At 44.9% G+C, this 21,497-nt stretch overlaps 1 protein-coding gene across 1 annotated transcript in view; it reads right to left on the bottom strand.

Annotated features, from left to right (window-relative positions):
- The window catches only part of LOC137416837 (uncharacterized), a 50,480-nt gene extending 28,983 nt beyond the window's left edge, over window positions 1–21,497 (bottom strand). Inside the window, exon 1 of the mRNA XM_068102495.2 lies at window positions 21,053–21,497. Within this exon, the coding sequence (XP_067958596.2) occupies window positions 21,053–21,455 (403 nt within the window). The 5' untranslated portion in view covers window positions 21,456–21,497. The remainder of the gene's footprint in view (window positions 1–21,052) is intronic.

Below are 21,497 nucleotides of genomic sequence, written 5' to 3'. Positions count from 1 at the left end.
GACCATCTCCTCCAGGTCCGCCCTCCTCTCAGGCCTCCCTCGTGGACCCGTCGTCATGCGCTGGGCCCACCTGTCTCACCGCCACCATATGGCACCGCCTGGTTCAGGCTGGTGTACGGGCGCCACACTCCGAATCCGACAGGACCCAGATGAAATAGTCCAGCGCCAGGTTTTCCTGGGCGGCCATGTCCACGTGCGCATGCGCGATCCCTCCTGCCTGGTGAACGTCGTTTCCCCAACGCCCTCATGGGGTTTCCTTTTGTGATTGTTGAGCTGAGTTTTAACAAGGTTGCTCTGTTGTTCCATCCCAAAACAATTAATTAAAGCCCAACGGAGGCTGGCTCACCTTAACTCACCTTCACCGGACTTAATCTCCCGTCCTTGACCTTCATTACTTCACCCTTCTCCTTCGTCGTCTTTGTCACCTCATCATGTCGTGTTGTACACTCCCTCTTTATGACTCGCAGTTCCTCCTCTTTATTTCCTTCTGGGATTTTTGTGCCTCCGCTCCAGAAGGTGGCCGGAGGCATTGTTTTCGGGTTGTCCATCCGTCAGTCCGTCCATACGGGCTAAACCTTATTTTTCTCAGCAACCACATGTCCGATTGAGACGAAACTTTCAGGGTAGGAGTGCACACATGCAGAATGTTTTTGTGATAATTCTGACGTCATAGGTCACGTGGTATGGCAGCCATCTTGGAATAAACGCAAAGAATTAAAAAATATTTCTCGGAAACCGCTGAATGGAAAAATTTGAAACTTGCCACATTGTCAAGTACTCCCAATGGGGAACAAAAGCATGATAATGATGACATCATAGGTGAAGTGGTATACCAGCCAAAAATGTTTTAATCGAATTCCTTAGCCTAAAAATCTGAAATTGCATGCACATGATCTTTGACCCCTTTGTATTGAAATATTAAATTGATGACATCATAGGTCACATGGTTTGGCAGCCATATTGGATTTAACCTATCACCTTTAAAAAAACATCTTCTCCCAAACCACCAAATCGGTTGACTCAAAACTTTACCTGTGCCATTGACTAGGCATGACGATCAAAAGATGATCACAAAAACACCATTGGTCACATGGTGTGGCAGCCATATTGCATTGAAGGAAAATATTCAATAATTATATCTCTGAAACCGCTCACCCTATCAATGCGAAATTTTACAAATATCATCTCACATCATTGTTGCATATCGTTTGAAAATGATGATGTCGTAGGTCATGTGGTTTGGCAGCCATCTTGGATCGAAAAACGAACCTTATCCAATCAACACGAAACTTCACAAACGTAATCCCCTACCCCTACAGTCGTGGCCAAAAATATTGGCACTCTTGCACTTTTTTCAAATAATGCACCATTTCTTCCAGAAAATTGTTGAAATAAAAAAATATTTTGGTATCCACATTTGTATTTATTTGGTTTGTAGTGGAACAAAACAAAAATAAATCTGAAAAAAATATGAAATTCCACACAAAAAAAATTCCACACATTTTGAGTTAGTTAGAAATTCCAAATTATAACTTTTTGTGAAAGCACATCATCTCTATATTTACAGAAAACAAAATGAAGCCTTCAAAGAAAAGGACACCTTCCCCACAGTCAAACATGGAGGAGGTTCAGTGATGGTTTGGGGTTGCTGTGCTGCCTCTGGCACTGGGTACCTTGAATACGTGCATGGCATCATGAAATCAGGAGATTACCAAGGTATTTTGGAGCACAATGTTCAACCCAGTTTCAGAAAGCTGGGTCTCCGTCGAAGGTCATGGGACTTGAAGCAGGACAATGACCCCAAACACACTTCAAAAAGCACCCAGGAATGGTTCAAGACAAAACGCTGGACTGTTCTGAAGTGGCCAGCAATGAGTCCAGATCTAAATCCCATTGAACACCTGTGGGGAGATCTGAAAACAGCAGTTGGGAGAAGACACCCTTCAAATCTTGGAGAACTGGAACAGTTTGCACAAGAAGAGTGGGGCAAACTGCCAGTAGAGAGGTGGAGGAAGCTCATCATGGCTATAGGAAGCGCTTGACTGCAGTTATTTTGTCCAAAGGTTGTGCTACCCAATATTAAGTCTTGGGTGTCAATAATTTTGTCAATGCCATTTCTTTTTATTTTCTGATTTTAAAGGATATATTACGTTCTGAATCAAAAACAAAGGTTCTGTAATATTAACAGTGAAATAAAGAATTGTGGAGACCAAATACTTTTGTCAATTTAAACTTATTTCTTGAGAAAATTGTGAGTTATTTTTAAAAAGTGCAAGGGTGCCAATATTTTTGGCCATGACTGTACCAATATGCAGAGTGTGCATTTCTAAGGTCATATGTCATGTTGGCATATGACCTTATGTCAGGCAGCCATATTAGCTTGAAAGCCGATATTTTTTAAAATCCCTTCTCTGAAACCACTTAACTGATCGATGTGAAACCTGTCATGGCTAATGAAAATGTGATACTTGAAAACAGCTAAAAGGATTTAAATCAAACATGTTTATTTTTAGGACAGTGAACGAGGGCATATACCTGTCGTGGGACTATGCGGAGGCATATTGGCGACACAGTCGCATTGTTCTAGTTCAATTCATTTATTGCCTCTGTATTACCTTCATCTGTTGGTTCAATTCATTTTGTTTCATTGTCAGTCATTCTACCCCCTTGTCTGAGTCATTCTACCTCATTTTTCTAATGTTTCCCATCTCTCCCGTCAGTCTGGCCTCACCCTCCTTTACCTCTTTCTGGACACCGTCCAAGCATCCCCGTACCTCCTCTCGCATCGCCGTAATTCCCCTGCAAACCAGCTTCTCGATTTCATGCCTTATTTCACCCCTCATCGCATCCATCTTTGATGAGGGTGGGGGTTACCTTCCCCCTGTAGGCCTTCTCCTCTGCGCCCTCTCCCATACAGGTCCTGGATCAATTCCCTATTAATATTTACATCACCTATATAACCCATTGGAATCTGTCCGCATTGATCCGCCATTATTCACATCAATAATTTAATCATAAACTTGCCTAATGGTTCATAATTTTCGAGGTGCGTGAAGTGCACCTCGGTACAATCCCACTCCTGACACCAAAATTGTTACGGACTTTAGGAGGTTTGAAAACCCCACTCCCAGACACCAAAATTGTTACGGTGTCCGGAGGTTCAAAATCCCAATCCTGACACCAATATTGTTACGGCCATGGGTTTCGGGTCTACTTCGAGGGGGTTAGCCTCCGTTCCCTCCCGAACTTACCGGACCTGAGGCTGCCGCGCACAAATACCTTCGTACCTCGGCAGGTTGCTAATCAACGACAAACGCCAATTTGTCAGTCATGTGATATCAGGGTCCTACCGTCTGACACCGTTTACCTGCATCACGTGACTTTTCCAATCGGGGAACGTACCCTCCGGCGGTGTACCCTTCTTATCCTTAGATGGTAATTTGGGCAGCCGAGCTACCACTTGATACCCGCCCGGGCTAATTAATGAGCCGATTACGTGGGGAACAACCTCCCGCCTTCACTAATGTGAACAGCGCTGGATCAATGAAGGAAAGGACATTCACAAACAGATTGAAAGGAAAACATCAACAAAGGATTTATTTACAGGTATTTATAAGCACAGGGATCATGCAAAATGGGAAGAGGGACTCCAGGGCTTTAATGATTGGGGGAAGGAAGGGTGCACACAAGGGGGACAATGGGGAAAGGTGAATCAATATTTACAAGCAGTCGCCGACATAAAGCATACAGCGAAACTTAGAAATAGCAAAGAAAAATGGACCAGAAGCAGAATCTTAACCTATGCCTTATGATTATAACTTTGACTAAACAAAACAGGGCGCCACATCAGCCATTCGCGGAGGGGGGAAACGAACGTCGGGCGTGAAGGCCGGGTGGGGATCATGGCCTCCCGTTTACCAGACAGAACCACTCGTGGTTCCGTAACCCAAAGCTAAGGGAGGGGGAGTAAAGGGGAGAAAATACTGGATGGATGCGAGGGTGTAGCAGTGTATTGAACGCGTTTAGGCCCCTAATTTGGTCAGTGCTCCTCCACCCGCTCCCAGCTTGAGCCACCAACGCAAGCAACACGCAGGCAAAGGCAATCACCAACACGAGCACGGGCAGGCAGTCAGCAATCAGGTAGGCGGGCGAGAGAGAAAGAGAGAGAGAGAGAGAGAGAGAGCGTGAACCAAGCACCCGAGGACTTCTAGTAAGGCCGGGGCGAGGGTTCGAGAAAGTTCCCAGGATGCTCATTGGTGGGCCATCACGGCATCCTACCCCCACCAGCCTTCACGAATGTCCGTGGACGGACTCCGGGCCCTGATTGGTGGGCTGTCGCTTCTCCTCACCAGCCTTCTCAAAGGTCCGTGGGTGGACTCCAGGCCCCGATTGGTGGGCCATCGCGGCGCCCTGCCCCCACCAGCCTTCTCGAAGGTTCGTGGATGGACTCTGGGCCCCGATTGGTGGGCCGCCCTGCCCCCACCGGCCCTCCGTAGCCGGATGCCGTCATACCGAAAGGTTCTCTCTTCAATCACCACTGGGATGCTCGCCGTCTACATTACAAGCATGGGCCATCCCGCCGCCTCCCAATGGCTTGCAGGGGTGAACAGAGGGTCCAGACAGGTCGCTATGGGCCCATTAGCGCCTGCAACAAAGGCCGTTGCTCTTGAGCGTGCCAAGCAGCTACCTCAACGGGAAAACGAAACCAAGTGTAAACCATAACGGCGCTCAGTAGAGAGCATACCTCCGCCAGGTGAACAGTTTACGTTTTGTATCCTGGAGTAGACTAGAAAATCACAATTCAGAATCACATTTAATCAAAATATCCTGCTTTGTATCGTTTTGGCCCCATCTCCCAATGGTGAATAATCGCTTAAAAACTAAATAATGATCATATCCAAATCCATATTCAGATCTTCACCAAAATCGAATCGAATCGTCCTTGTCAGACACCCAACATGTCCACCAAGATTCGTCCAAATCTGTCCCTAACTTTTTGAGATATCCTGCTGTGTATCGTTTTTGGCCCTATCTCCCAATGGTGAAGAATCACTTAAAAAATTCCACGAGCCGGATCCGAATCCGGATCTTCACCAAAACCTAATCATTTCGTCCTTATCACATACGCTATATATCTCTGCCAAATTTCGTCCAAATCCGTCCACAACTTTTTGGGATATCTTGTTCACAAACAAACGGACAGACAAACAGACAAACATCTCCATCCATAACATAACCTCCATCCACCTTTGGTGGCGGAGGTAATACAAAGGTGTATGAATTTAAGGTTGAACTCTTGTATTTATGGGTCATGTAAGGAAATGATAATTCGGGAGTAAAGAAAAGGTGCGATGTGTTTATATTAGCGCACTTACAGTGCATCTATGAGGCTCGTATGGACTGTATTTATCTCATAACGAGTCTCCTTGTCCCAATGCCGCTCATACGAACTTTTACAATGACGCTCTTTGTCCCCAATGGGACATAAGGCTGCACTCGTTTCTCGGACTCTGGCGCGACATGCAAATCTGCGTGATATGTAATTTAGAGCACCAGCTGGTATTGCGTGTTTTTGAGCCTGTGTGCACTGTAGGGCTAATCATCCCTTACGAATTGGTGGCCTCTCTACCCATCTTCAACGCATGATGACATACGTACCCGGATAAGGGGAAGAAAAAAACACCTTTAGAGGCCATTTTTTCCCCGCAAAGCGGGGGTTGGCCTTTTTCGGGGACCGTGGTTGTTGTTGTTTTTCGGTCCCCTTTTTGAAGCAATGTTTTACGGCCGGATGCCCTTCCTGCCGCCAACCCTTTTTGTCGCCAACCCTTTTTGTCGCCTTTTACGACAAACAGGGAATTACCAGTGAACTGGTACTCAATTAGCCGACCTCGGAAGGATGACAGGCTGAGTCAACCCCCCTGGCGTTAATTCAGCGATCGACCGGGATTCGAACCCAGGATCCTAGGATCCTAAGCCGGCACCCTAGCCGCTAGCCCAACACCAGGAGCTATGATAATCTTCTGCTATGAAATAACTATTCTAAGGGACCTGTATGGTGGTTGCCATTGCTCCTTAGCGGTTCCTCAAACCCGTAACAGTATATATGATGCAAAGATTAACCGATGAGATTATGGCATCAAGAGGTCAAAGGTCAGAGGTCAGAGGTCATGTCAGGTAAAAATGTGATAACTTGTGAACAGCTTTTTTTAAATTTTATTTTTTGGGGGACACAAGATCGAGGCTCCAGTAAGAGCTAACATTAATCACATAAAAACAAACTGACACATACGACAAAATAAAGGGAGCAGGAGACAAGATGGGGAGAGAGGGGGAAGCACACAAGTACAACATTTCAGAGCAGGGACATCGGGAGATCTGTGAGAGGGAGAGGGCTTGGGGGGAGGGCGGGAGGAGGCGTGGGAAGGGGGGTGGAAGGTGGGATTGGTAAAAAACACATGGACACTGCCAGGACGTCCAGGATAGAAGTCGGTATTTCAGAAAAGTGGATCTGGGGTGAATTAACAGGGGTAGAAAAGATCAAGGTTTTGGATGGGAAAGATAAGAGATGGTGGTGAACAGCTGTTTTAAAGACCTGGAGGGAGGAGTGGGATTGAAGAGAGTGCGGGAGTTTGTTCCAGAGGCGGGAGAAAAGAGGAATGAAAGAGTGAAGGTGAGCAGAGAGTCTTGATTTTGGCAGTTTCACCAGAAGAGGGTTGCTGGCAGATCTTGTGCAGCCTGTAGGAATATTTGGGGGACAGAGTACAGACAGGGTTGGTGGAGCTAGGCTAGAGAGGAGTCCGGTAGAAAACAGAAAGACCACCAACCTGCCTGTGGTGAGTGAGTGAAAGGCCCTCGGAGTTAGCTTCATCAGGGGAGATTCCAATGATTCTGAAAGCTTTGGTTTCAACAGCGTGAAGACGAGCCAGGTGTGAGGCAGGAGCACCAGCCCAGAGGGCAGAGCAGTATTCCATTGAGCTGTGGATGAAAGCCTTGTATGTGGTGAGGCTCAGGTGTGTCAAGGAAGGACTTCGCACAACGGAGGATGCCCAGTCGGTGACTGGCATTGGAGGCCAGCTTGGAAATGTGGGTTTCCCTGGAAAGATCATGGCAGATTGTGAGACCCAAGAGCTTGAGTGACAGAACTTCTTGGAGAGGATTGTTCAGAAAGTAGATGGGAGGGTTGTCCAGACAGTCTTTTCGGAGAGACATAGTAAGAGTGTGAGATTTGTCAGGATGGAAAGACATGTTCCACTTGTTTGACCAGTCTGTGATTTTGTCCAGGTCTGCAGAGAGTGGGGAGGCTGCAGACTGCCCATCTGAGGGATGTGGTATGGAGCGGCTTGCGGCAGAGAGTGGAGTCATCAGCAAAGAGATAGAGAGGATTTTCCAGAGAGTCGGAGAGATCATTGATGAAGACCAGAAAAAGCACAGGGCCCAGAAAACTGCCTTGGGGAACTCCAGCCTGAACAGGAAGGGAAGATGAGAAAAATCCATTCAGCGCCACACGTTGACTGCTACCAGCGAGGAAGTCCGCAAGCCATGCGTGGAGATTTCCATGGATATCATAGGAGGAAAGTTTGGTGAGCATAGCAGGGTGGCAGACCCTATCGAAGGCATGTGATATGTCAAGGGAGACAGCTCTGATTTCCTGTTTGGCATTGAGGACCTCCATCCATTGTTGAGACAGCAGAAGCAGCATGTCCAGAATAGAGTGATCTGGTCTGAATCCAAATTGATGATCAGAGATCAAGCCATTGGAGAAGAGGAAGGATTTGATATCCGAAGCAATGATGGATTCCATGACTTTGCTGATAATTGGGAGCAGGCTGATTGGTCTGTAGTTGCAAGGATCTGTTTTTGCACATTTTTGTGTAAAGCGGTAATGTTGGCTGATTTCCAAGCTGATGGCAGATGACGTTGAGCAAAAGAGAGGGTGAAGAGAACAGACAGAGGGTGTGAAAGAGCGGCAGAGCAGGATTATAGGACCCGTGGGCTGATGCCGTCTGGTCCAGTTGCAGAATCAGAGTCGAGGATTGACAGAAACTTCTCCACCCTGTCAGGAGAGAAGGACACAGAGTCCAAGAGCAACTAGGTATGACTGGGTACGGTGGGTACGGTGGGTACAGAGAGAGATGGGTTTGGGACACAAGATCTTGAGGCAAACTCAGAGTTGAGGCATTCAGCTTTTTCACGTGCGGAGTCAGCTGTGTAGCCGTTTGAGGTAAGGGAGGGGATGGAGGGGGAACAAACACCAGAAACAGATTTGACAAGATGCCACCAGGATTTGGAAGAGGGAGACAGGTTTGTTAGTTCAGTCTTGAGAGAAGAGAGATATTCTTTCCTGGCTCTCCTGAGGGTCGACACACACTTGTTCCGGGCTTTGTGAAAGGAAATGAGATTGCCTTCCGTTGGATTTGCCTTCCAGGAGGCGAAGGCAAGTTGTTTCAGGGCAACTGCCTCACCACAAGATTCCATGTACCATTCATTGTACCATGGACGGGAGGCAGGGTATGACAACTGAAGATGGGATGGGATAAATTTGTGCATGAGAGAGAGCAATTTACTTTGGAAGAATTCCCAGGATGAGTTGATGTCAGAGGCAGTAGCGATGGGAGACCAGTCCAGATGATTGATGGCTGCTTGAAGTCCATACCAGCTGGCCTGAGTGAAATGCCAGACTCGTCGACGCTGAGGAGGCTCTGAGAATGGCCAGAGAGATATCCACTTTTACAAGCATATGATCAGATGAACCAATTGGAGCAGAAGAGGAGCAGCAGACATTTGCAGGGAAGTTAGTCATAACCAAGTCTAGAAGAGAAGATACTCCGTTGACTGAGATACGGGTCAGGAAATTGACAGATTGTGTCAGTCCCAATGAGTCACAGGAGTCCTTTGCTGAGGAGCCATGGCTGGTGAGAGAGGTACCCACACCCAGCCAACTGGCATGATGACAGTTGAAATCACCACATATGAGGAAGAGAGAGTTGGGATGAGTCGATAGAAGTTGGTCCATGTTATCAGATAGCGAGATGTAGATGGAGTCATCACTGTTTGGTGGACGGTACAACACCCATATGAACAAAAGGTGGGAGCGAAGGGGAAGCCACAGCCAGAGGTACTCCTGGGGGTCAGGTGGAGAGATGGCAGTGCAGGGAGAGTGAGGAAGAGAGTTTGTGATAAAGATAGCAACCCCACCACCAGGACGAGGCTCAGGTCTATCATACCGGAGGAGGGAGTAACCCAGGAGAGATATTATGGAATCAGAGACATCTTGAAGGAGGAAAGTTTCTGTTAATCAGATTAAGTCTGGTTTGTCAGAAGCAACCTGTATGGAGAGATCAATCAGGTTTGAGCGAAGGCACAGGATGTTTGAGGTCCATACCATTAAGGAAGAGGAAGGGGGAGCATCAAATACAGGACAGGGGAGGGGAGGGGTTCGGTAAGATGAGGAAGAGAAGGGGGAGGTAGGGAGAGCTGTTGATAGTGTGTCAGATATTTCAGAAGACCTCGGAGAAAGGAAAGGAGGAGGAGGACAAAAGGTTTGATGGTGATTGGATGAGGTACAGTGAGGTGTTGTTTGAGGAGGGGGGAGGGAGGCAGAGCAAGGAAGAAGGTTGGAGGAGATGGAGGTAAGAGTTGGAAGGGAGAAGAAGCGTGGAGGATGCTTCGAGAGGAGGAGGGGTGAGAGGGGAGAATTGGAGAAAAAAGGAGGGTGGGGAGATTTGAAGGGGAAGGGGGCGGGGGGAGTTTTGAAATGGAGGGGTGAGGAGGGAATTAAGGAGAGGAGGGGTGAGAAGGGAGTTTGGGTGAGAAGGGAGTTTGGGAGGGGAGGGGTGAGGAGGGAATTTAGGAGGGGGGAGTTTAGGAGGGGAGGAGTGAGGGTTGGAGTTTAGGAGGGGAGGGGCAAGGGGGGAAATTTGAAAGGGATGGGTGGTGGGGGAGATTAGGTGGGGAGGGGTGAGTTTGGATTTTAGAAAGTGTTGGACGATTCATGGAAAACTAACATTTTTTGCAAAATGAGTTTCTTGTAATTTTCGAGTCGGCGATCCGTTTGAAAATGTTGAAGGAGGGATGGAATGCAGGTGAGTTTAGGGAATTTCGGAAGGAAGAATTGTAAGAGATGGAATTTTTTTTGAAATGAAGAGATTTCGTGAGCAAATCAAAACAACTTTTTAAAGAGGAGGAAGAAAAGTGTGTTTTTATATACAACAAAAAACACTTCAGGGGAAAGTTTAAATATTTTTAATCTAAACCATGAAAACTATCTGGGGAAATTCCTTAAATGAGGGCATGAAGGATTCCTAAGGGGGATTAATGATTCCAGCACAGGTTCAGAAGCAGGAATAGAAGAATCATAGATTGACAGAAAGGAGAGCAGAGAACGAAGGAGCAGGGAGGTGTATAAGCAAATGTGTTTGAACGGGAGGAGAGGCCTACTTTTTAAATTCTTCGTTAATATGTTTTTTGAAGGTTAGGTGAAAGTGGATCAGAGGAAGAAGGATAAAGTTGAAGAAGTATTGTGAGAAATAGAATTGGAAAGGTGTCGACTGGAGAGGATGGAGTTATGAAGGAAGGAGAGAAAAAAAAACGGGTGGGGCAAAACACGTGGTCGAAGAACGAATAAACACGGGGAGAGAAGAGGAAATTAGTTGTTTTTTATTTATTTATTAAAACTTTAGACAAAGGGTAAGATGTTCGGGGAAATATGGGGTGAAAAAAAGACTGAAAAAAACAGTGAGAGAGTGAAAGTAAATGGACCACAAACGACCGCCGAGAGGAGACAACAAAGCTTAGAGGCCTGGAAAACCAGGCCTGAAAAACGCGGCGGGAACCAACCGACGATTATACACTGGTATGCACAATTTACACCAAGATATAACTAGAAACACAACACTTCAGAAGTGTTGACGAGAAGAGGAAGAAGTTCAAGGAGTGGCAGAAGGCGAAGGGTATGGGGGGCAGAAAAGGCAGAGCATGAAAGTTATAAGGCAGCCAAGAAGGCTGCAAAGAAAGAGGTAGCAAAGGCGCAGGAGGCATGTAGGAAAATGTTCGGAGAACGCTTGGATTCGGAAGAGGGTCAGAGAGCGGCATTCAGGATTGCAAAGCAGATAGCGAAAGAGAGGTGTGATGTGACGGGGGTGAGTTGCTTGAAGGATGAAGTGGGACAAATTGTTGTGGACCCAGATGGAATTAAAGGAAGATGGAAGAGATATATGGAAATACTGTTGAATGCAGAGAATGAATGGGATGGCAACATTGAGTAACCCAGTTTTAGGACCGGCAGAGAAGATAACCGAGAAGGAAGTTGAGGAAGCGATAAAAGCAATGAAGAGTAGAAAAGCGGGAGGGCCGACGGAAGTTGTAGGAGATATGTTGAAGGCAGCGGGAAATTGGGGTGTGAAGAGAATGACAGAGATCTGCAATCTGGTGGTGAAAGAAGGCCGCATTCCAGTGGGTTGGGAACTGAGTACCCTCATCCCTCTATACAAGGGGAAAGGTGACCCTCGAGAGTGTGGCTCGTACCGAGCGATAAAGTTATTGGAGCATGGAATGAAGGTATTGGAAAGGGTGTAGGAGAGGAGGCTAAGGAAGAAAGTGAAGATCGACGAAATGCAGTTTGGATTTATGCCAGGAAGAACGACAGACGCGCTTTTTATTGTGAGGCAGTTTCAGGAGAAGTACATGATGGAGAAGAGGAGGAAATTGTTTCTTGGGTTTGTTGATCTGGAGAAAGCATTCGATTGGGTTCCACGTGAAGTAGTGACATGGGCATTGAGGAAGTTAGGAGTGGAGGAATGGTTGATCAGAGTAGTGATGGCAATGTACAAAAGAGCGCGCACAGCTGTAAGGACGACGGACGGGAACAGCGGTGAGTTTGAGGTGAAGGTGGGAGTGCAACAGGGGTCGGTACGAAGTCCACAACTATTTGCAGCTGTGATGGAGGTGATGGCTTGGAACGTAAAGGAGGGTTTACCGTGGTAGTTGTTGGAAACAGATGATCTGGTGTTGATTGCAGAAAGTATGGATGACCTGAAGGAGAAGATGAACAAGTGGAAGGAATGTATGGAGACAAAAGGTCTGAAGGTGAATATCGGAAAAACGAAGGTAATGGCAAGTGGTAAAGCATGTGGTGAGGTGGAAAGAACTGGGAAGTGGCCGTGTTCTGTGTGCAGGTAGGGTGTCGGAGTGAATTCCATTCAATGTACAATGTGCGCTGAGTGGGTTCATCAAAAATGTAGTGGCTTGAGAGGGTCATGAACCAGTGTGGCAGCTACATTCAAGTGTAAGGTGTGCACAGAGGGAGCTGCAGATGGAGGAAATGTTGAGTTGGATCTTGGAGACGGCGTGAAGCTGGAAGGTGTGAAAACATTTTGCTACCTCGGAGACATGCTGAATGGAGACGGTGGATCAGACTCGGCAACGGTTGCTCGAGTGAGATGTGCATGGAAGAAGTTTCGGGAACTGAGTGGCGTGCTGAGGAGGAGGGGAGTGTCATTGAAGCTGAAGGGAAAGGTGTATGCTGCATGTGTGAGAAGTGTTATGATTTATGGGAGTGAGACATGGGTAATGAACATAGATTAGCAACGAAGGCTGGAAAGGGTGGAAATGCGACTGGTTCGGTGGATGTGTGGAGTATCGTTGAGAGAAAGGAAGACTAATGATGAATTGTGAAAGATGATGGGAATAGAGCCTGTGATGGATGCTGTGAAGAGAAACAGGTTGAGATGGTTTGGTCATGTGTTGAGGAAGGATGAAAGTGACTGGTTGAGAAGAGTGATGGAAATGAATGTAGAAGGAAGTAGAGGACGGGGAAGACCGAGAAAAACTTGGCTGAAGATGGTCGAAGAAGAAATGCGGGCAAGGGGGTTAACAAGGGGAGATGCAGAAAATAGGGCAAAATGGAGAAGATTGTCGTGGGGACCGCAAGGCCAACCCCCGCTCTTGCAGGGAAAATGGCCTTAAAATGCCTGTTGTTGTTGTTGTTGTTGTTGTTGTGTATAACTAGAAACACACAGTAGACACTCACACCGTAAAATAAAAATACAGTTTTGACAAAAATACAAATGGGAAAATTTCTTAACTTTCGTGGCATGGAGAGCTTTGTGGGAATAAATGTGGAGTTTAGCTAGAATGTGGTAAATGTGGAGTTTAAGCTAGAATGTGATAAATGTGGAGTTTAAGCTAGAATGTGGTAGATGTGTAGTTAAGCTAGAATGTGGTAAATGTGGAGTTTCGCTAGAATTTGGTAAATGTGGAGTTTAGCTAGAATGTGGTGAATGTGGATGTTTAGCTAGAATGTGGCAAATGTGGAGTTTAGCTATAATGTGGTAAATGTGGAGTTTAAGCTAGAATGTCATAAATGTGTAGTTAAGCTAGAATGTGGTAAATGTGGAGTTTAGCTAGAATTTGGTAAATGTGGAGTTTGGCTCGAATGTGGTAAATGTGGAGGTGAGCTAGAATGTGGTGAATGTGGAGGTTAGCTAGAATGTGGTGAATGTGGAGTTTTGCTAGAATGTGGTGAATGTGGAGTGAGCTCGAATGTGGTAAATCTGGAGTTTAGCTAGAATGTGGTAAATATGGAGTTTAGCTAGAATGTGGTAAATATGGAGTTTCGCTAGAATGTGGTAAATATGGAGTTTAGCTAAAATGTGGTAAATGTGTAGATTAGCTAGAATGTGGTAAATGTGGAGTTTAGCTAGAATGTGGTAAATGTGGAGTTTAGCTAGAATGTGGTAAATGTGTAGTTTAGCTAGAATGTGGTAAATGTGGAGTTTAGCTAGAATGTGGTAAATGTGGAGTTTAGCTAGAATGTGGTAAATGTGTAGTTTAGCGAGAATGTGGTAAATGTGGAGGTTAGCTAGAATGTGGTAAATGTGTTGTTTAGCTAGAATGTGGAAATGTGGAGTTTAGCTAGAATGTGGTAAATGTGGAGTTTAGCTAGAATGTGGTAAATATTGAGTTTAGCGAGAATTTGGTAAAGGTGGAGTTTATCTAGAATGTGGTAAATGTGGAGTTCAGCTAGAATGTGGTAAATGTGTAGTTTAGCTAGAATGTGGTAAATGTGGAGGTTAGCTAGAATGTGGTAAATGTGTAGTTTAACTAGAATGTGGTAAATGTGTAGTTTAGCTAGAATGTGGTAAATGTGGAGGTCAGCTAGAATGTGGTAAATGTGGAGGTTAGCTAGAATGTGGTAAATGTGGTAAATGTGGAGGTTAGCTAGAATGTGATAAATGTGGAGTTTAGCTAGAATGTGATCAATGTGGTGTTTAGCTAGAATGTGGCAAATGTGTAGTTTAGCTAGAATGTGGTAAATGTGTAGTTTAGCTAGAATGTGGCAAATGTGGAGTTTAGCTAGAATGTGGTAAATGTGGAGTTTGGCTCGAATGTGGTAAATGTGGAGGTTAGCTAGAATGTGGTAAATGTGGAGTTTAGCTAGAATGTGGTAAATGTGGAGTGAGCTCGAATGTGGTAAATGTGGAGTTTAGCTAGAATGTGGTAAATGTGGAGTTTACCTAGAATGCGTTAAATGTGGAGTTTAGCTAGAATGTGGTAAATGTGGAGTTAAGCTAGAATGTGGTAAATGTGGAGTTTAGCTAGAATTTGGTAAATGTGGAGTTTGGCTCGAATGTGGTAAATGTGGAGGTTAGCTAGAATGTGGTGAATGTGGAGGTCAGCTAGAATGTGGTGGTAAGGTAGAATGTGGTAAATGTGGAGTTTAGCTAGAATGTGGTAAATGTGGAGTGAGCTCGAATGTGGTAAATGTGGAGTTTAGCTAGAATGTGGTAAATGTGGAGTTTAGCGAGAATGTGGTAAAATATGGAGTTTAGCTAGAATGTGGTAAATGTAGAGTTTAGCTAGAATGTGGTAAATGTGGAGTTTAAGCAAGAATGTGGTAAATGTGGAGTTTAGCTAGAACGTGGTAAATGTGGAGTTTAGCTAGAATGTGGTAAATGTGGAGTTTAGCTAGAATGTGGTAAATGTGGAGTTTAAGCTAGAATGTGGTAAATGTGGAGTTTAGCTAGAATGTGGTAAATGTGGAGTTTAGCTAGAATGTGGAGTAAGCTAGAATGTGGTAAATGTGGAGGTCAGCTAGAATGTGGTGAATGTGGAGTTTAGCTAGAATGTGGTAAATGTGTAGTTTAACTAGAATGTGGTAAATGTGTAGTTTAGCTAGAAGGTGGTAAATGTGGAGTTTAGCTAGAATGTGGTAAATGTGTAGTTTAGCTAGAATGTGGTAAATGTGGAGGTTAGCTAGAATGTGGTAAATGTGTAGTTTAGCTGGAATGTGGTAAATGTGGAGTTTAGCTAGAATGTGGTAAATGCGGAGTTTATCTAGAATGTGGTAAATGTCGAGTTTAGCTAGAATGTGGTAAATGTGGAGTGAGCTCGAATGTGGTAAATGTGGAGTTCAGCTAGAATGTGGTAAATGTGTAGTTTAGCGAGAATGTGGTAAATGTGGAGGTTAGCTAGAATGTGGTAAATGTGTAGTTTAGCTAGAATGTGGAAAATGTGGAGTTTAGCTAGAATGTGGTAAATGTGGAGTTTAGCTAGAATGTGGTAAATATGGAGTTCAGCTAGAATGTGGCAAATGTGTAGTTTAGCTAGAATGTGGTAAATGTGGACGTTGGCTAGAATGTGGTAAATGTGTAGTTTAACTAGAATGTGGTAAATGTGTAGTTTAGCTAGAATGTGGTAAATGTGGAGGTTAGCTAGAATGTGGTAAATGTGGAGTGAGCTCGAATGTGGTAAATGTGGAGTTTAGCTAGAATGTGGTAAATGTGGAGTTTAGCTAGAATGTGGTAAATATGGAGTTTAGCTAGAATGTGGTAAATATGGAGTTTAGCTCGAATGTGGTAAATGTGGAGTTTAAGCTAGAATTTGGTAAAGGTGGAGTTTATCTAGAATGTGGTAAATGTGGAGTTCAGCTAGAATGTGGTAAATGTGGAGTTTAGCTATAATGTGGAGTTTAGCTAGAATGTGGTAAATGTGGAGTTCAGCTAGAATGTGGTAAATGTGGAGTTTAAGCGAGAATGTGGTAAATGTGGAGTTTAGCTAGAATTTGGTAAATGTGGAGTTTAGCTAGAATGTGGTAAATGTGGAGTTTAGCTAGAATGTGGTAAATGTGGAGTTTAGCTAAAATGTGGTAAATATGGAGTTTAGCTAGAATGTGGTAAATATGGAGTTTAGCTAGAATGTGGTAAATGTGGAGTTTAGCTAGAATGTGGTAAATGTGGAGTTTAGCTCGAATGTGGAAAATGTGGAGGTTAGCTAGAATGTGGTAAATGTGGAGTTTAGCTAGAATGTGGTAAATGTGGAGGTTAGCTAGAATGTGGAGTAAGCTAGAATGTGGTAAATGTGGAGTTTAGCTAGAATGTAGTGAATGTGGAGTTTAGCTAGAATGTGGTAAATGTGGAGTTTACCGAGAATGTGGTAAATGTGGAGGTTAGCTAGAATGTGGTAAATGTGTAGTTTAGCTAGAATTTGGTAAATGTGGAGTTTATCGAGAATGTGGTAAATGTGGAGTTTAGCTAGAATGTGGTAAATGTGTAGTTTAGCTAGAATGTGGTAAATGTGGAGGTTAGCTAGAATGTGGTAAATGTGTAGTTTAGCTAGAATGTGGTAAATGTGGAGTTTAGCTAGAATGTGGTAAATGTGTCGTTTAGCGAGAATGTGGTAAATGTGGAGGTTAGCTAGAATGTGGTAAATATGTAGTTTAGCTAGAATGTGGAAAAGGTGGAGTTTAGCTAGAGTGTGGTAAATGTGGAGTTTAGCTAGAATGTGGTAAATATTGAGTTTAGCTAGAATGTGGTAAATGTGGAGTTTAAGCTAGGATGTGGGAAATGTGGAGTTTAGCTAGAATGTGGTAAATGTGGAGTTTAGCTAGAATGTGGTAAATGTGGAGTTTCAGCTAGAATGTGGTAAATGTGGAGTTTAGCTAGAACGTGGTAAATGTGGAGTTTAGCTAGAATGTGGTAAATGTGGAGTTTAGCTAGAATGTGGTAAATGTGGAGTTTAGCTAGAATGTGGTAAATGTGTTGTTTAAGCTAGAATGTGGTAAATGTGGAGTTAGGCTCGAATGTGGTAAATGTGGAGGTTAGCTAGAATGTGGTGAATGTGGAGGTTAGCTAGAATGTGGTGAATGTGGAGTTTAGCTAGAATGTGGTAAATGTGGAGTGAGCTTGAATGTGGTAAATGTGGAGTTTAGCTAGAATGTGGTAAATATGGAGTTTAGCTAGAATGTGGTAAATATGGAGTTTAGCTAGAATGTGGTAAATGTGGAGTTTAGCTAGAATGTGGTAAATGTGTAGTTTAGCTAGAATGTGGTAAATGTGGAGTTTAGCTAGAATGTGATAAATGTGGAGTTTAGCTAGAATGTGGGAAATGTGGAGTGAGCTTGAATGTGGTAAATGTGGAGTTTAGCTAGAATCCTCCGTCGTGCGAAGTCCTTCCTGGGCACGCCTGGGCTCCTCAACACATGCAGGGCTTTCATCCGCGGCTCAATGGAATGCTGTTCTCCCCTATGGGCTGGTGCTCCTGCCTCACACCTGGCTCGGCTTCACGCTGTTGAGGCCAGGGCTTTCGGAATCGTTGGTCTCCCGCGATGAAGCTGTCTCTGAGGGCCTTTCACTCACTCACCGCAGGCGGGTGGGTGGTCTTTCTGTCTTCTACCGACTCCTCTCCGGCCTTGCTCCCCCAGCTCTCTCTGTGCTCTGTCCCCCAGGTATTCCTACAGGTCGCACAAGATCTGCCAGCAAGCCTCTGATGGTTAAACTGCCAAAATCTCGGCTCTCTGCTCACCTTCACTCCTTCATTCCTCTTTTCTCCCGCCTCTGGAACAAACTCCCACACTCCCTTCAATCCCACTCCTCCCTCCAGGTCTTTAAAACAGCTGTTCACCACCATCTCTTATCTTCCCCCATCCAAAACCTTGATCTTTTCTACCCCCACTAATTCACCCCAGATCCACCTTGTTTGTAATTCCAACTTCTTTCCTGGTAGTCCTGGCAGTGTCCATATGTTTTATGCCTCTCCCACCCCTTTCCCATGCCTCCCCCCCAAAGCCCCCTCCCTCCCACAGATCTCTCGATGTCTCCATGTCTCTCGGTTCCTGCTCTCAAATGTTGTGTTTGTGTCCTTCCCCCTCTCTCCCCATCTTGTCTACCGCTCCCGATGCTTTTTGTTTTATGTGTCGGTTTGTCGGTTATGTGTCGGTTTGTCGGTTTGTCTTTCTGTGTGATAAATGTTCGCTCCTTCACGAGCCTCGATCTTGTATACAAAAAAAAAAAAAAAAAAAAAAAATGTGGTAAATGTGGAGTTTAGCTAGAATGTGGTAAATGTGGAGTTTAAGCTAGAATGTGGTAAATGTGTAGTTAAGCTATAATGTGGTAAATGTGGAGTTTAAGCTAGAATGTCATAAATGTGTAGTTAAGCTAGAATGTGGTAAATGTGGAGTTTAGCTAGAATTTGGTAAATGTGGAGTTTGGCTCGAATGTGGTAAATGTGGAGGTGAGCTAGAATGTGGTGAATGTGGAGGTTAGCTAGAATGTGGTGAATGTGGAGTTTTGCTAGAATGTGGTGAATGTGGAGTGAGCTCGAATGTGGTAAATGTGGAGTTTAGCTAGAATGTGGTAAATGTGGAGTTTAGCTAGAATGTGGTAAATATGGAGTTTAGCTAAAATGTGGTAAATGTGGAGTTTAGCTAGAATGTGGTAAATGTGGAGTTTAGCTAGAATGTGGTAAATGTGGAGTTTAAGCTAGAATGTGGTAAATGTGGTAAATGTGGAGTTTAGTTGTATTTTTGATGGGACACTTCTCTAATTCAAGTAGGAATGAGAAATGTGCTCGTTTAAAAGCAAAAGGGTATACAATTGCCAACACCAGTGACATGGCTTACTACCATACTGGCGACAAAGTCGCCGGAGACATTATGTTTTCAAGTTGTCCGTCCGTCCGTCCATGATAGGTTTTCGTTGCCACGGTAACTTGAGAATGGCTAAAGGGATCTTCGTCAAACTTGGTGCAGGTATGTATGATGAGGTAAAGCTGAACTGATTAGATATTGGAGTCAAGAGGTCAGAGGTCAGAGGTCATGTTAAGTAAAAATTATCTTGCCACGCCAACCTGTGAACAAGTGATGGGATTTTGAACCAAGTATAGGTATATATGATACAAAGATGAACTGATTGTATTATGGCATGAAGAGGTGAAAGGTCAGAGGTCATGTCAGGTAGAAATGTGATAACTTGAGAACAGCTGTATGGATTGAAATCAAACTTGGTACAAGTATGTATCATGATGTAATAATGTGGGCGAAGGCGTATCGGTCGATGTCGCCACATCGAAGAGTGCTGTTCTGATTACCCTCACCAGAGGAGAGGGTATTGCATTTGAATCAGTCTGTCTGTCTGTTTGGCCACACAGAATAAATATGATTTTCTCTGCAACCGTTGGTCCGATAGACAGGAAATTTTCACCATAGAAGCGCCTCCTCCTGTAGAATTTTAAATAATTATGACGTCATATGTCACGTGGTACGGGTGCCATCCTGGAAAAACCGAAAAACTTTGCACCTCTATATCTCCGAAAGCGCTGCACAGAAAAAATTGAGACATGGCTCATTGAAAAGAACTCTCCATGGGGAATAAAATATGTTAATGATGATGTTATAGGTGCCTCCATTATGACGTCATAATTCGACAAGTACAAAACCTCATCCAATCAGGATGAAATTTCTTGAGTGTCATCTATGGATAAATTGGTGGAGAAAATAATAATAATGACGTCATCAGTCACGGTGTTCGGCCGCCATATTTTTTAAACACAAAAGCCTTAAAAAACACTAAAAACACGTCCTGGTGAGGGTCTGCAATCTCCGATTGCTCTTTCTCGTTTCCTGTGTTTTATACGTATTTTTTGATTGCTGGGCTTGTTGAGTGGTGTGGGTGTTTATACATGCCGTGGTGTGTTTATAAGACATAAACTAAGCAAAGTGTTGGAGCACATCCCCCCTTAATCACACTAACTCTAATGGGGAAATTTCCTGCCATCCGTCATTTCGTTAGAAGTCCAACTATTCTGGAAAGCATCTTGGACGTACAGGCCCAGTGTACACCCAGTGTACACCTTTATGTACACCCACACCACCACCACCACTACCATTATTTACACCACCATTTAGTGTACAGGTGAGGACCCAGTGTACACCTTTATTGGACGAGGTTCCAAAACATATCATTCTTCAAATTCGAGTCTGGTCGTGGTATGAAGCATTGTAGCTTTTGGGGAGGTGGAGGCTGTTGAAGAATTTTCCATATTTGTTGTTTTTCTATCCAGGGTCAAGGCTCATGGAAAAGCTAGAACACTGATCAGGTAAGAACAAGACAAAAGGACCAGTGGAGAGAGAGGGGGTGTGGAAGGGGAAACACCAACAGTGGCGTTGAAGGACAAAATAGAGGGAGAATTGGACAAACAACGGGTGTGGGGAAAATGGAGAACAGGAAAAGACCTATGGGATGGACAAGATGGATGGGATGGACAAAAGAAGGAAAGACTGGAAATTTGGAAGGAGGAGGGTTTGGGGATGGGGTAATGAGCCGAGAAAAGATCATGGTTTTGGATTGGGGCTGATGTGAGATGGTGGTGAACAGCTGTCTTGAAGACCTGGAGGGAAGAATGAAATTGAAGAGAATGTAGAAATTGATTCCACAGGTGTGGAGGAGGGGGGGGAAGAGGAATGAATGAGTGGAGGTGAGCGGTGATCCTGGATTGAGGGAGTTTCACCAGAATGAAGAAGGGAGGTCGGACCATTTATGCCCTCCAGAAACCTGGGGAGAGGCTGGTGTGTGTGTGTGTGTGTGTGTGTGTGTGTGTGTGTGTGTGTGTGTGTGTGTGTGTGTGTGTGTGTGTGTGTGTGTGTGTGTGTGTGTGTGTGTGTATTAGCCCTCACCTGGTAAATATTTCTGTGAGACCTTTCTCCCTCAGAACGGGATAGATTACATGGAAAGATATAAATCGAGTTTATCACGAAGTTCCCGCAATTGTGACGACTCACCATCCTCAGCGTCCTTTATCCCCTCTTCTTCTTCTTCTTCACGATCAGCCGAGTCCTCGCCTTCGATCTTGATCCGCAAGGCTCCAGGTGGTCCTTTGGTCTCCTCGGCATCCATTGTACGCCGAAGCACGGTGGTCCGTTGTGGATACGTTGTGGAATGCCGCTCAGGATACGATTCCATGTACTGACAGAGCTCCGCGTACATGGTGGAGGTGAACGTCTGTGCGGCCAAAGCACGGAATCGATCCCTCACCGGAGCGGGTTCGGCTCGGGCACAGAGAGCTCCGAAGATCTCGATCCCCAGACCCGTAACCGCAGCTCGGAGAGACTCCTCCGGGAGACCCTGGACCTCCAGCCAGCCCGGGATGGGCCCAACATCGCCCCGAGCTATCCTCGAGTCCATTGTCTTTTATGGACCCCGACCGAGACCGAGATTCAAAAATAA

This window comes from Myxine glutinosa, chromosome 1 (genome assembly GCF_964187855.1).
Source record: "Myxine glutinosa chromosome 1, kmMyxGlut1.1, whole genome shotgun sequence".
Classification (NCBI taxonomy): Eukaryota; Metazoa; Chordata; class Myxini; order Myxiniformes; family Myxinidae; genus Myxine; species Myxine glutinosa.
This window is presented reverse-complemented; position numbering and strand designations above follow the sequence as displayed.